The sequence below is a fragment of the Fundulus heteroclitus genome, chromosome 1 (assembly GCF_011125445.2).
Source record: "Fundulus heteroclitus isolate FHET01 chromosome 1, MU-UCD_Fhet_4.1, whole genome shotgun sequence".
In the NCBI taxonomy this organism is placed as follows: domain Eukaryota; kingdom Metazoa; phylum Chordata; class Actinopteri; order Cyprinodontiformes; family Fundulidae; genus Fundulus; species Fundulus heteroclitus.
In genome coordinates, this window is record NC_046361.1 from 18,362,625 (window position 1) to 18,374,404 (window position 11,780).

An 11,780-nucleotide genomic window follows, 5' to 3' on the forward strand; every position below is an offset into this window, starting at 1 on the left:
ATTGGTTGTCCCACATGCCAATCATTCTGACACGCCCATGTATCACCAATGTGCTCCTTCTAATGTTTATGTATCCAGTTAGCCATTCATTGTTGCTCTGCTGCTCTCATCTCATATATTCAAAATGGCTGAGAGTCACAAGAACCAAACTATGGACAAGTTTAGGAGAGGATGGCCTCAGGTGAAAGAAATAAGGCCAGAGTGGATTTGGGAGATTTTTTTTCCCCCACAAGAGTCTTGCAGTTATTCAAAAAATAAGGGACTTCGATGTTTCATGCATTTATGGAAAGTAAAAAAATTTAAAAAGTCAGACTTTACCTTTAAAAAGGGTAAACTATTGCTCCGTTTTTATTTTTTGTTCTGAACCCTATGGGGAGAAAAACCACACACTGGCCCCCCTGGTAGATTTGGTCTAAAACACATTAAAAAAAGCTCCCTGGTGACCTTTAAACAATGTAGACGGGTTCAGAAACGCTTCAAATTAAATTGACGTGGCACAAACCCAGCTGGCAACAGCCAGCAGGCTGATTCTACTAGTGAATAAACTGCTTTTTTTCTTGCCAAGCCTCGGTAGAAAGAGCTCACACAGAGCCCTCAGATTCCTGCACCCAGGGGACGGACAGAAATGGAGCCTCTCCTCCCTGCAGCTCAAGTTTCAGCCCCACAGCTCACACAGCAGCACCGTGAGAGGAAACGGTTTATACAGGAACACGTTCGATTCTTGGCAACCCTTTAAGCTCATAACATCACCTTTATGATGCAGAAGTTGTGCATGAAAAGTACAGAAACAACAATCAGATTTTTGAAACTATATTATTTATTACATATTTCTGCCGGCGCTTACAGCAACACAAGACCTTGTCAGAGGCGACACATTGCACATACAGAACTCGTTACCACTGCTTCAGCCAGACGCCTACTAGCGTTACGCTTGCTCAGATAATCAGAGGATCACAATCACTACAACTCACGGGAAGCTTAAAGAAAACTCACACAGTAACACAGACTAACACGAGGACCGACACTAATCAGGAGCTAAAGCATACGTTTGCAGATGAGCTGAGCCGGGACGCCGCCGCTCCTCCTCCCCGCCACAGACTGCAGACTTGGACCTTGGGTTATAGGAGGCGTCTTTGCCATCTTCACTCCGTATAGGGCAGGCGACCTAGCGTGGCGTACATGTGTGGGGGGGGGGGGGGGGGGGGGGGATTATTTATGAGCAATAAACACGTAGTGGCTGGAGGACGTTGACCCGGCTCAGATGGGGTGCCTGAAGTTCTTGCCGGCGAAGCGGGCCTTGTCACCAAGCTCTTCCTCAATCCTGAGACGAAGGTTATAACCATTTCAGTCCCGGCAATTGATGCATATTCGTTTTTATTAAACAGGGCTGTGAACGTTTGACTCACCTGAGGAGCTGGTTATACTTGGCCAAACGCTCAGATCGGCAGGGTGCACCCGTCTTGATCTGCAAGAAGTTTAATGAGACGTTAGATCTAAAAAAAAGACAATTATATTGCATTCTCAGCGTAAAAATGTAGATCTAGAAGCAGATACCTGTCCAGTGCAGAGGCCGACCACAAGGTCAGCGATGAAGGTGTCCTCGGTCTCTCCGGAGCGGTGGCTCACCATCACCCCCCAGCCGTTGCTCTGGGCCATCTTGCAGCTAAAAAAAAAAAAAAAAAAAAAAAAAAAAGAACGAGGGATAACTCTCAGTTGGCCTTCGCCGCTCTGAATTTTGTCAACAGCCCGGCCGTGTTGTGGACACTCACGCCTGCAGGGACTCTGTGACCGAGCCGATCTGGTTGACCTTCAGCAGCAGGCAGTTGCAGGCTTTGTCGGCCACGCCCTTGGCGATGCGTTTGGGGTTGGTGACGGTGAGGTCGTCTCCCACCACCTGGATGCTGGTGCTGGCTGTGAATTTGGTCCATGCCTCCCAGTCATCCTGGTCGAAGGGGTCCTCGATGGAAACGACTGAGAGACAAACGTAGACGGTCGACTCGTCAGCATCGTCTTTGTAACAAAGTCTCTCGTGTTGTGGTCCAGCTGCACATCTCTGGAGAACTTATTCTGAGCTCTAATGCCATGTGACCCTTCAGGAGGGTTAAACTCACCAGGGTAGTCCTTGACGAAGCTCCTGTAGAGCTCAGCCAGCTGGTCGGGGCTGATGTAGCGGCTGGGGTCGTCTGGAGACTTGAAGTCCAGGTCGTACTTTCCTCCCTTGTAGAACTCGGAGGCAGCCACGTCCATGCCGATGACGATCTTGTCGGTGTAGCCGGCCTTGGCGATGGCGTTCTTCAGCAGCTCCAGAGCTGATTAAGAGAAGAATACTTTAGTCAGAAACTGACAGGCCCATCATGTTCAGAGCTTAAATCTGGGCTTTTATTTTAACGCATACAAGCATGGCACTAGGTACAGCCATTAAAGGTATACTATGCAACCGGGGTTAATTTTCCAGCGAGGCTCCCCCCAGAGGGTGAAAGTAAAAGTGCACTGTCATAAAGATGCTCAGCTGTTCTGGTTTCTCCATCAAGCCAGGCGCGGTTGTTTTGAGCTTAGCAGACAGGCGAACGCAACGAAAAGTAAAAAAAACGGCAGTACAAACAATGACTAACACAGTGAAAGTATGAACATCAGGGTTTCCCGCAGCGCTACCGCCTCACCAACATTAAAAAAATAAATAAAAATTAAAAAAAAATTATAAAAAAACTTGATGTGCTTGCATGTTTATTTGACGTTAACTTGCGGTTTTTTGTTGTTGCTGCTTTCGCGCGTGCATATGGTGAATGGCAGGGAAAAAATACATGGAGTTCTCTCCGTAAAGCGAGACTTCTGAGCCTGTGGGTGCCAATTGTAAGTGCGGTATTTCCCCCACAGACCACCAGGGCGGCCGAGAAAACCTTTGTTCGACCTGAAATTACTCATTTAATCATCCAAAACGGTATGGAACACATTAACTGAAAAATGTTGCATTGTGTGCCTTTAACAGGCAGCCAGTGGCGGCGCCATTTCCCACACCTTCTTTGTTCTCCAGGATGTTGGGGGCGAAGCCGCCCTCGTCTCCTACGTTGGTGGCGTCCTTGCCGTATTTCTCCTTGATGACATTCTTCAGGTTGTGGTAGACCTCGGCGCCGACCCGCATGGCCTCCTTGAAGCTGCTGGCTCCGACCGGCAGGATCATGAACTCCTGCATGGCCAGCTTGTTGCCGGCGTGGGAGCCGCCGTTGATGACGTTGAAAGCCTAAGGAGAACAGGAGAGGATGAGCTACAGAGGGTGGAGCAGAACCACCTGGTGAGGTCAGAGGGCATGGGTCATCTGGGGGGAAGCTTTGAGTGAACGATGCTCACAGGCACAGGGAGGATGACTTCAGGGTTGCCGGCCAGGTCAGCTATGTGGCGGTAGAGGGGAACGCCCTTCTCTGCTGCACCAGCCTTGCACACAGCCAGGGACACACCCAGGATGGCGTTGGCACCAAACTTGGCTGAAGGAGGGAAGACGGTCGTTTTTAATATGCGGAGTCACAACCATATTTATAAAACATCACTGACACAGCGTTCCTTAAAATGACAGATGTCACGGCATCAGTCCAACCATGACAAGTTGTAGTTTTAGAAACATAAGATGTGCAGAAACTAGGGCTGCACAATTAATCACATTCACAATATGAATCACAATTTAAAAGATTGCTATTTCCAAATTGCAAATTTTGGCTATGTAACAATTAGTGAATGAGACGTTCTTTACGCGTCAGTAACATGTTTAAAGTGGGTTTGCCTCCACATGGAAGGGAAGAGAGCTGCAGCAGTGAGATAATCTAATTTTATTATTTGTTTTAGAGTTTATATAATCATACTATTTTACCAGAAGCTTTAAGGAATCTCACTATAGCATTAAGTTCTGGTCAATCAGTTTAATACATAGACTTGCTTGTTGGTTGCACTTTGCACTTTATGTTCAATAAGGTTTGATGTCCAAATCAATTAAAAGATGTTCTCTTGAATAATATTCTGATTAATAAAAATATTATTACTATTTAAAATATTGTTTTAAATAGTCCTTGTTTATAAACAAATTTATCTAGAGGCCATTTTTGTTGCTTGTGGTTAATGCAGAGAAAAGTCAAAATCAAATTGCAATTTTGGTTGAAGTATATCGTAGGCAGAATCATTTCTGCTCCGAGTTGAGACGCAGCGGATCTTTTTGCACCTAATCTGCACAGCGATGAAATGATTTGTTTGTATATGTTTAAAAAGACATGATTAATTAAAACAGAAAAAAATTTAATAAAAAAAGAAATCACAATTAGATTTTCCACAGTCGTTCAGCCCTAGCAGAACCATCTCTGGACTGATTTGAGACAAACCAGTATCTGATTCATGGACCCCTTTTCTTCCGTGGCTTTTACTTAAAGTAGAAAACTTATGCACCATAAAGTTATGCTTTGTCATTTATTGCAATAATTCTTACTTTATTGTCTCATCTGTTAACTGTGGTCAGCATCTGGTTTTAACTGTGATGTCCATATGGCCCAGCTCTAGTGTCCACCTCTGTAGAGGACTGGGTCTGGATCCTCAGGACTAGCTGGTGGCTCAGAGAGACGCTTCATTTAAAGTCCTTAAGGACATAAAAATTATTTGAAGCCCTGTGGAGTATCGGCCTTTACTTCAATAACTTCCTGTTTAGAAGCTGGAACGTTTTATTCTGCCTTTCAGTCGTACTGCCACCCCTGAAAGACAACACTGCATCCCAGGAGGTCACAGAGGTGACTTTCTATATCGACCAATCAGATTGAAGCTTCCAAGAAAAGCCGTTACTCGACTTCCTGTACGGCAAGCTGTGACAACTCTGGGATGTTTTCCCACAAAAAGGGGAACAACATAGTTTATTTTGTAATATGCTCGGCCTACAACACAGATTTGCACGCTGCACATTGCAAACATGCAGTTTTTAAGATAACAGCTAAACAATGAGTCATAAATATGTGTGTGGATCAGGAACTGTAGCAGATATCTGCTGGACTGTAAAAAGCAGCATCTTACACTTGTTTTCTGTGCCATCCATGTCCAACATCAGCTTGTCGATCTTCTCCTGCTCCACAACGCTCACATCCTGGATTCAGACGCAACAGGACAAAGTCAAAAACTGCGTGCACGGAAGTCAGACAACTGCTTTAACTTGTTAGCAGAACACACACCACCAATGTTATGCCAGCATCAGAGAGTTTTACTGCAATAACCGTAACAAATGCAAGTCATTTTCATTACAAAGATTTCCAAAAAAAGGGCTGCTCTGTGGCAGCGTGATCTTACATGGAAAAATAAAGTTAGTCGTTTGGTTACCAGTGCTGCTAAAATAATCTTATTAAAAACAGGTTTTCAGAATCTCACACAAATTAGCCAAACAATGAATGGTCCTACCTTGCTGACCAGTGCAGGTGCAATAGTTTTATTGATATGCTCAACAGCTTTAGAGACACCTGCAAGGGACAAGCAGACCATGACTGACGGACAGGAGGAGATCATGCAGCGCAGGCCACACAGATGAACACAGAGCATCCACTTTTGTGTAGTTATTAAAACAATATCCTCCATTACAGCCCTTTATTATTCATTTCTTTTAATCTGTGAGCATCTGTTAGTGCCTGACGAACATTAGTCTCAGAAAGCAAACTCATTCTCCATGCTGCTGCGTGGTGCAGGGGAGTCACCCACGTCATTTACCTGGTTACACAACGCAGGGGCCAAGAACTCATTTATATATTTAACAGCCCTTTTGACTCCTAACAGGAGGAACAGAAACGGGGGAAAACATTTGAAAAGAAATAAGAGATGATGAAAGAAAGCAAGAGTTTACACAAGTGTTGAAATGAGCCGACAGGTTGCAAAAGACTGGAGGTGAGCAGAGTTCAGAGCCAGATTAGAGGGAGACGCTTTACCTTTGCCCATGTAGCGGGTTTTGTCATTGTCGCGCAGCTCCAGGGCCTCATAGATCCCAGTGGAGGCGCCGCTGGGGACTGCAGCTCTGAACAGACCTTTAAAAAAAAAACAAAAAAAAAAAAAAACACACATTTGGTTTTATAAATGCTGCCCATTACACAAAACAGACAATGAACGCAGCTTTTAAATAAGGCTTCACCAGAACACGCCTCTTCCTAAACTACAGCTCTTTGTTGCACAATGAAACATTTGCCCGGGTCTGTAGGCCGCGCCACAATTACGTAAAAAGCATAATAAAATAAACACGTAGCGAGGGAGTTGTGCTGGCTGTGCTGCAAAGAGCTACGACGTAACAGGAGGAAAAAAAACAGATCAACTGAGCATGTGCAGAGAATCTGTGGCAGGATATCAAGCCTTACACACACAAGCCCATACCCATCTGAGTCAGAAGTGAATAAAAAAAAAAAAAGAAAAAGCACCATTGGTTTTGCTTAGTGGAGCAGCAGAGATTGTAGAGTCTGAGGGGATTTAGTGATTAGGACAAGGGGACACAGCCGCTGTGGTAGAGGCAACAAATCATCTGCAGCTAGAAATCGGCATGTAGCAGGGGGGGGCTGCTGGCTGTAACCAATCAGGCCAGAAAGTAAATGCTTTCCCACTCAATCTGCCAGATCTACGGGGGGAAGACGGTTCATGTTTGCTTCACCTGCGCTACAAATTTATCTAGCTGGGTGAACAAAACAGCGGTTTTATGCAAATAACACTGCAAGTTGATAAAGATGCGTGCAAATGTCCACCAGGACATAAAATGGTAGAATTATGACAGACTACCTCTGCTGCTGGTCTTAAAGGTCAGAAAAGGAACTGTAGATGAGGTTTACAGTAAACAGAGCAGGCCAGCGGTCCTAAGCTGATGAATAGACGGCTGCAGAGCAGCCAGACGGTGTTTTATTCAGGCCGGTCCCCTTCTCTTCCATGTCAGCGAGCATTCAGGTTGCTTCATTAACATTCTCAGGACACTTCAGAGGGTTGAGCAACTTCCTCTGTTTCAACTCAACAGGAACAACCCCGTCCAATACAAGAAAATAAACTAAAATTGGTTGAGTAAATAAGAAAAAAAGGACCTAAAACTCAGTAAAAAAGGCATGACAAACCTCCCAGGTTTAACGGATGCACTATCTGGTTTTTCTCAGGTTTTCTGAGGTCTGACCTGCTGATATTAATTCAGTGACGCCACAAATTAGCAAAAACAAGTCCTGCAGATTCAGATGGAGGTTTTGAGTCAAATAGAAAAAAAATACAAGATTATCCCAGTTTGTGTTAAAGCTCATGCCTCTAAACTGCATCTGGTTTTTATTAAACTAAAGAAAACCTGCAACGAGCACGCGGTCGGTCAATGCATTTATAGATTGGGTGTTATGTTCCTAACACCGTTACAGTAACAGCAAGCTGTGGAGGTCATGTGACGCTACTGGAGCCATTCTTAAATGTCCGGTTTATCCGATCCACTCTGGACCCACATCTGGCAGCGGCCAACGAGCTGCTCTGCGGTCCTGACTCCACATGAAGGCACGTTCAACAAGCTCTCAAAGAGTTCAGAATGTAACCTATTAAAAACAACTTTAAAGGGATTTAACGAGTCGACAACGAGCAACACACAGGGCTTAGACAGACGGGACACAATACCTTTCTTAGTGTACAGGTCAACTTCCACAGTGGGATTGCCACGGGAGTCAAAAATCTCACGAGCGTGAATCTTCAGGATGGACATCGTGTTGTTAAGGTTGATCTGCACAGAAGCAAACACTCATTATTATTATTACTAAATTAATAATGCAGGTCTGAAGGAGACAGAGCACACAGCAGTCTCCTTCGCAGGAGCGTAAACAATGACATGGCAAAAAAAAATAAAAAATAAATAAATAATTATATTGGAAGAAACTCACAAAAAAAAGCACTAATGTGAAAATGTTAGTCCAGAGAACTGTTCCTCTTAAAGGACGTGCTGAGCATTGGAGCGGCACAGCCCCTCAGACTGATGCAGTCAGGCCAGACGTTATGCTCCAGTCAGAGAGGTGTGGCTTCCTGCAGCAGCGTAATCTCTGCAGGTTCACTTTATCAGACACGCACAATAAAAAGAATAGCAAACATCTTGCACAAGTGTTCCCTACAGCCACGAACTACGCAACAGTTTGAGACTGCAGTATTTACCAGTAAACACATCCAACAATGGGAACGTGACCAGGCACAGACGACGTGTTTGGCCTCCTTTTGTTTAAATGATACAGACTGCAGAGACCTGCTTGGCGTCCTAATCTCCTGCAAATTCAGCTGCAGAGGTCAGAGCATCTGGCCGTGACGCCTGCAGCAAGCCATCGATCGCCCCTCGATCTACGCAAACCGCTCCAGATCCATACTTCTGCAGCCGCAGCCGATGGAAAACGTAGCGCCCTTTAAAAGCCTGAGTGGAAACTCGCATAAACGGAGCACGAGTCTCCCAAACACACCCAAGTGGAAACGTTTAAGTCCTCTGAGGCTGGCCATCAACAATCAAAAGGCTTTTTTTTTTTGGAATAATTGTGTCATCCAGCTGGTAAAGATCATGAACTGATGCAAAGTTGACGCCTTCGTTTCCCTTTTTGCTAAACTACCAACCAAATTTAAACCGATTATTGTCATGATGGATCAAACTGGATCCTAACGTCTGATCACTGAAATGTATTTGTACGAATTTGATTTGCTCAGACAGCTGAATATGAAGCCAACTTTTGTCTTGAGAAGCCCCTCTAGACTCCAGGTGGGAACTGGCGCTTTATAGATGCAATTAAAATCATCCATGCAATCACTTTTTTTCTTTTTTAAATGTATTCATGGATAACTCATCTAAGAAAAATTAAGAACACCCACCAGTTATAGTGTATGGACACCAACAGCACATACTACAAGCTTCTTTTTGCCCTAGAGATATTTAAAAGGACTATTTAACTATTTTTATTTTCTGTAATATTTGCTTTGTTAAGAACCCTGGAACACGTTTCTCTTTAATAACTTGTGTTCATTAGGAAAATATAAATTGAGATTGTTCCAAATTGGGCTTGGCAGGTCAAACTTTGAAAAAACAACCTACAGTCAGCATTGACCAGGAAACACCTGATCAGTGCATCTGTTGGGATCAGAGTTTCAAAGTGATTAACATCTGATCAGCCTGTTGGTTCTTTAAAAAAAAAAAAAAAAAAAAAAGAGAGAATAGTATAAGTGATTATTTTATATGCTCAGCACATTTTAAAGCCAAAATACAAGATTCATTTATTATGCAGATTGATACTATGCAAAGTCTTGAACACCTGCAATCATTTTTATAGAAACCTCGGCAGAGCAAGCAGAAGAGTTAGCCCAGGAGAACAAAATGGCCCCCATGGATAAATAAATAATTAGACACCAGATACTTTCCAGAGAACTAAAAAGGGGTTTATCAAAATGCACTGAACAGACCCAGCTGTCTAAACTGATGTGACCCAATAGTTGTGCAAAAAAAAAAAAAAAAAATCCTCTAGATAGCCATTTGGCTGGGGCATAGGACTGCCTGAAGCAGACAGGAGCCTGTGTAGGCTTGCTGCACAGTAATTTTCCTTTCCACGGCAGACACGCCTCCCGTGTAAAGGAAACTGCATTCAACTAGTAGTCCAACTAGTGTGCCGTCATCTCCGTGTTCTCCACACACTCTCCATTCTCCCCCCAACAAAAGGGTCGCTACAGTGTTTTAACAAAAATGGAGAGAGAGGAGTCTGCTGCAAGGTGGACCCGCAACCTGACACCCCCCCGTTCCCCTCCACACACTGCGGCTCTAAATGGAGAGAGATATGCCTACAGCTGACGGGCTGGGTTAAAAATAGACGATGGGCTACAAGGTGCTGCATCCTGCAGGAAACCCACTAAACTGAAAAAAAGGGATTAAAAATACTGTGGAAACATCAGCTTAACCCCTTCAGCTGTCAGCTAACCCAAGGACAAGCCACGGAGGAGGCCGTCGAGGAGAAAAAGCCATCACGTAGGTGGTTATGAGAAAAAGATAAACCGCTAATATTAACACATAATATATAAGAATTAACACGCTAAGTAATAAGAGGTCGGTCAACCTTACACGTAGCAAGAAAAGGTGAGAAAACGCGGATAAAAGTTACCTTTCCGGCCTAACTGTGTGCAAGGACGGTGCTGTGTGTGTCTCTCTCGTACAGGAAGGCAGAGAAGGCGCTCGTGACGCCGAGAGGCGGATGATAAGTGGACGGAATCAGGAAGGGCGCAACCTGATTGGCTGGAGCTGAGTCACCACGCAGAGGAGCGCGAGTCAGGAAGCACGTCCGTCGGCAGGCGTGTACGGCAGGCCGTTGTAACATATAATCACGTTACATGTCACATCACCTCCTTTTTAGGAAAATGCTACATACATATATGTATGTATGTATGTATGTATGTATGTATATATATATATATATATATATATATATATATATATATATATATATATATATATATATATATATATCAGCGAGATCTAGGGTCAGAAGGCAGTGGCAGACAAAGAGTTTCGCCAATGAGGATTTATACGAGACCAACACAAGATGGGCAAATCGAATTGTCACATTTTTGTAGTTAACATGCGCACAAGTATCAGTTTCTGCTAGGTGATACAAATATACTTTCATTATGTCAAATGTAATGACATTGATGGTCCTGGGTTTAAATCCCTGGGTTCTTCCTGCATGTGTGGCTTCTCCGTTTTTCTCTCCCCCCCCCCAACCACAAAAAACAAAAAACAAAAAAACGCTTCACTAGCAAGGACCGTGCCACAAAGACATGAGATTAGAGATTTATTAAAATAAGGGGTCGAGAAGATGGATGAACGGATATAGAGCATTGGATAATCTGGGGAGGCCTGCTTAAAGGCTTGGGAGGCTCAGCATGAGGTCGCAGTTCAGTATTTGATTTAATTCAAGCCCAACAGGACCCCCAAAGTGGGTTTAATGGTGGTTGAGATTCCAGAAACAACGTGGATGACAGCTGGCATGGCTGAAGCCAGTGTAGTATATAATGCCACTGCTTGCCATACCTCCCAACTGGAAGGAAAAGAAGATGCGTATTTTCTTAATTGAAGCATCATCTAAAAGAACAAGACAGGCACAGAGAGCAGCAGCTTGAATTTATATTAAACGGATGGTGGGGAAATGTTTGCTTTTACTTGTTTTAATACATGTAAAATTCAAAGATGGTGGAGCGTGGGGAAAGATGACGCAGAGATGAGTACGTGCAGAGGAGCAGGCAGGGATCTCCCGATGCAGTGTTTCGTTGTTGGTCACATGTTAGTTGTGGTGTCGTTTCCTGGCAGCGGCTTTTCCCTCTGCTCATTACAAGCCTCATAAAATGAATGGAAACGCGGAAATGAATCATTTCACCCAGCGTGACACACTCCCTTCAGATTTCTGTGGGCATATGCTGACTATAGGTGAGTGTAAGTATAAAGTATAACATTTTAGTTTTAAATACATAACAAATTGAAAGGCAAACTTTGATGTCGTTTCCCAAAAAAATACACGCAGGATAATCTATGAACTAAAATCTATGAATTAGTTTTAATGAGTAATATGTGGGTCCCCCCCTTCCTCTCTTACTACAGTTTCGTCTCGGTATGACACTGCGTTTTTGCAGCTGCGCAGTCCACAGCGTGCAGCATCAATGGCAGGACCAACAGAGAAGTAATGACATCCTGCTGCAGTGACCTTGAGACTGAAGCGTTTTAAAGTCAAATGCGCCCCCTGGTGCTCACAAATGACACACACATTCATCAAAAT

At 44.0% G+C, this 11,780-nt stretch overlaps 1 protein-coding gene across 2 annotated transcripts; it reads right to left on the reverse strand.

Annotated features, from left to right (window-relative positions):
- Nucleotides 1-794: 794 nt before the first annotated feature.
- Nucleotides 795-10,254, reverse strand: eno1a (enolase 1a, (alpha)). Of its 2 annotated transcripts, none has more exons than XM_012870616.3 (12): nt 10,116-10,254; nt 7,621-7,723; nt 5,934-6,029; nt 5,416-5,474; nt 5,038-5,107; nt 3,346-3,479; nt 3,016-3,238; nt 2,112-2,309; nt 1,770-1,971; nt 1,555-1,663; nt 1,407-1,465; nt 795-1,321 (listed from the first exon to the last, which is right to left on the reverse strand). In XM_012870616.3, exons 2-12 carry the CDS (start codon nt 7,703-7,705, stop codon nt 1,258-1,260), a joined length of 1,299 nt encoding a protein of 432 aa, XP_012726070.1. In that variant the 5' UTR covers nt 7,706-7,723; nt 10,116-10,254; the 3' UTR covers nt 795-1,257. The 2 variants fall into 2 exon arrangements, with proteins under 2 accessions (XP_012726070.1, XP_021176176.1); XM_021320501.2 differs by lacking the exon at nt 5,416-5,474 and adding an exon at nt 5,719-5,777.
- Nucleotides 10,255-11,780: the final 1,526 nt, after the last annotated feature.

Coding starts and splice junctions, on each gene's coding strand:
- eno1a (XM_012870616.3), bottom strand. CDS start 7,705: ATGTCCATCCTGAAGATTCACGCTCGTGAGATTTTTGACTCCCGTGGC. Junction 6,030..7,620: donor TGACCTGTACACTAAGAAAG/GTATTGTGTCCC, acceptor TTTTTTTTAAAG/GTCTGTTCAGAGCTGCAGTC. Junction 1,664..1,769: donor GTCACAGAGTCCCTGCAGGC/GTGAGTGTCCAC, acceptor TTTTTTTTTTAG/CTGCAAGATGGCCCAGAGCA.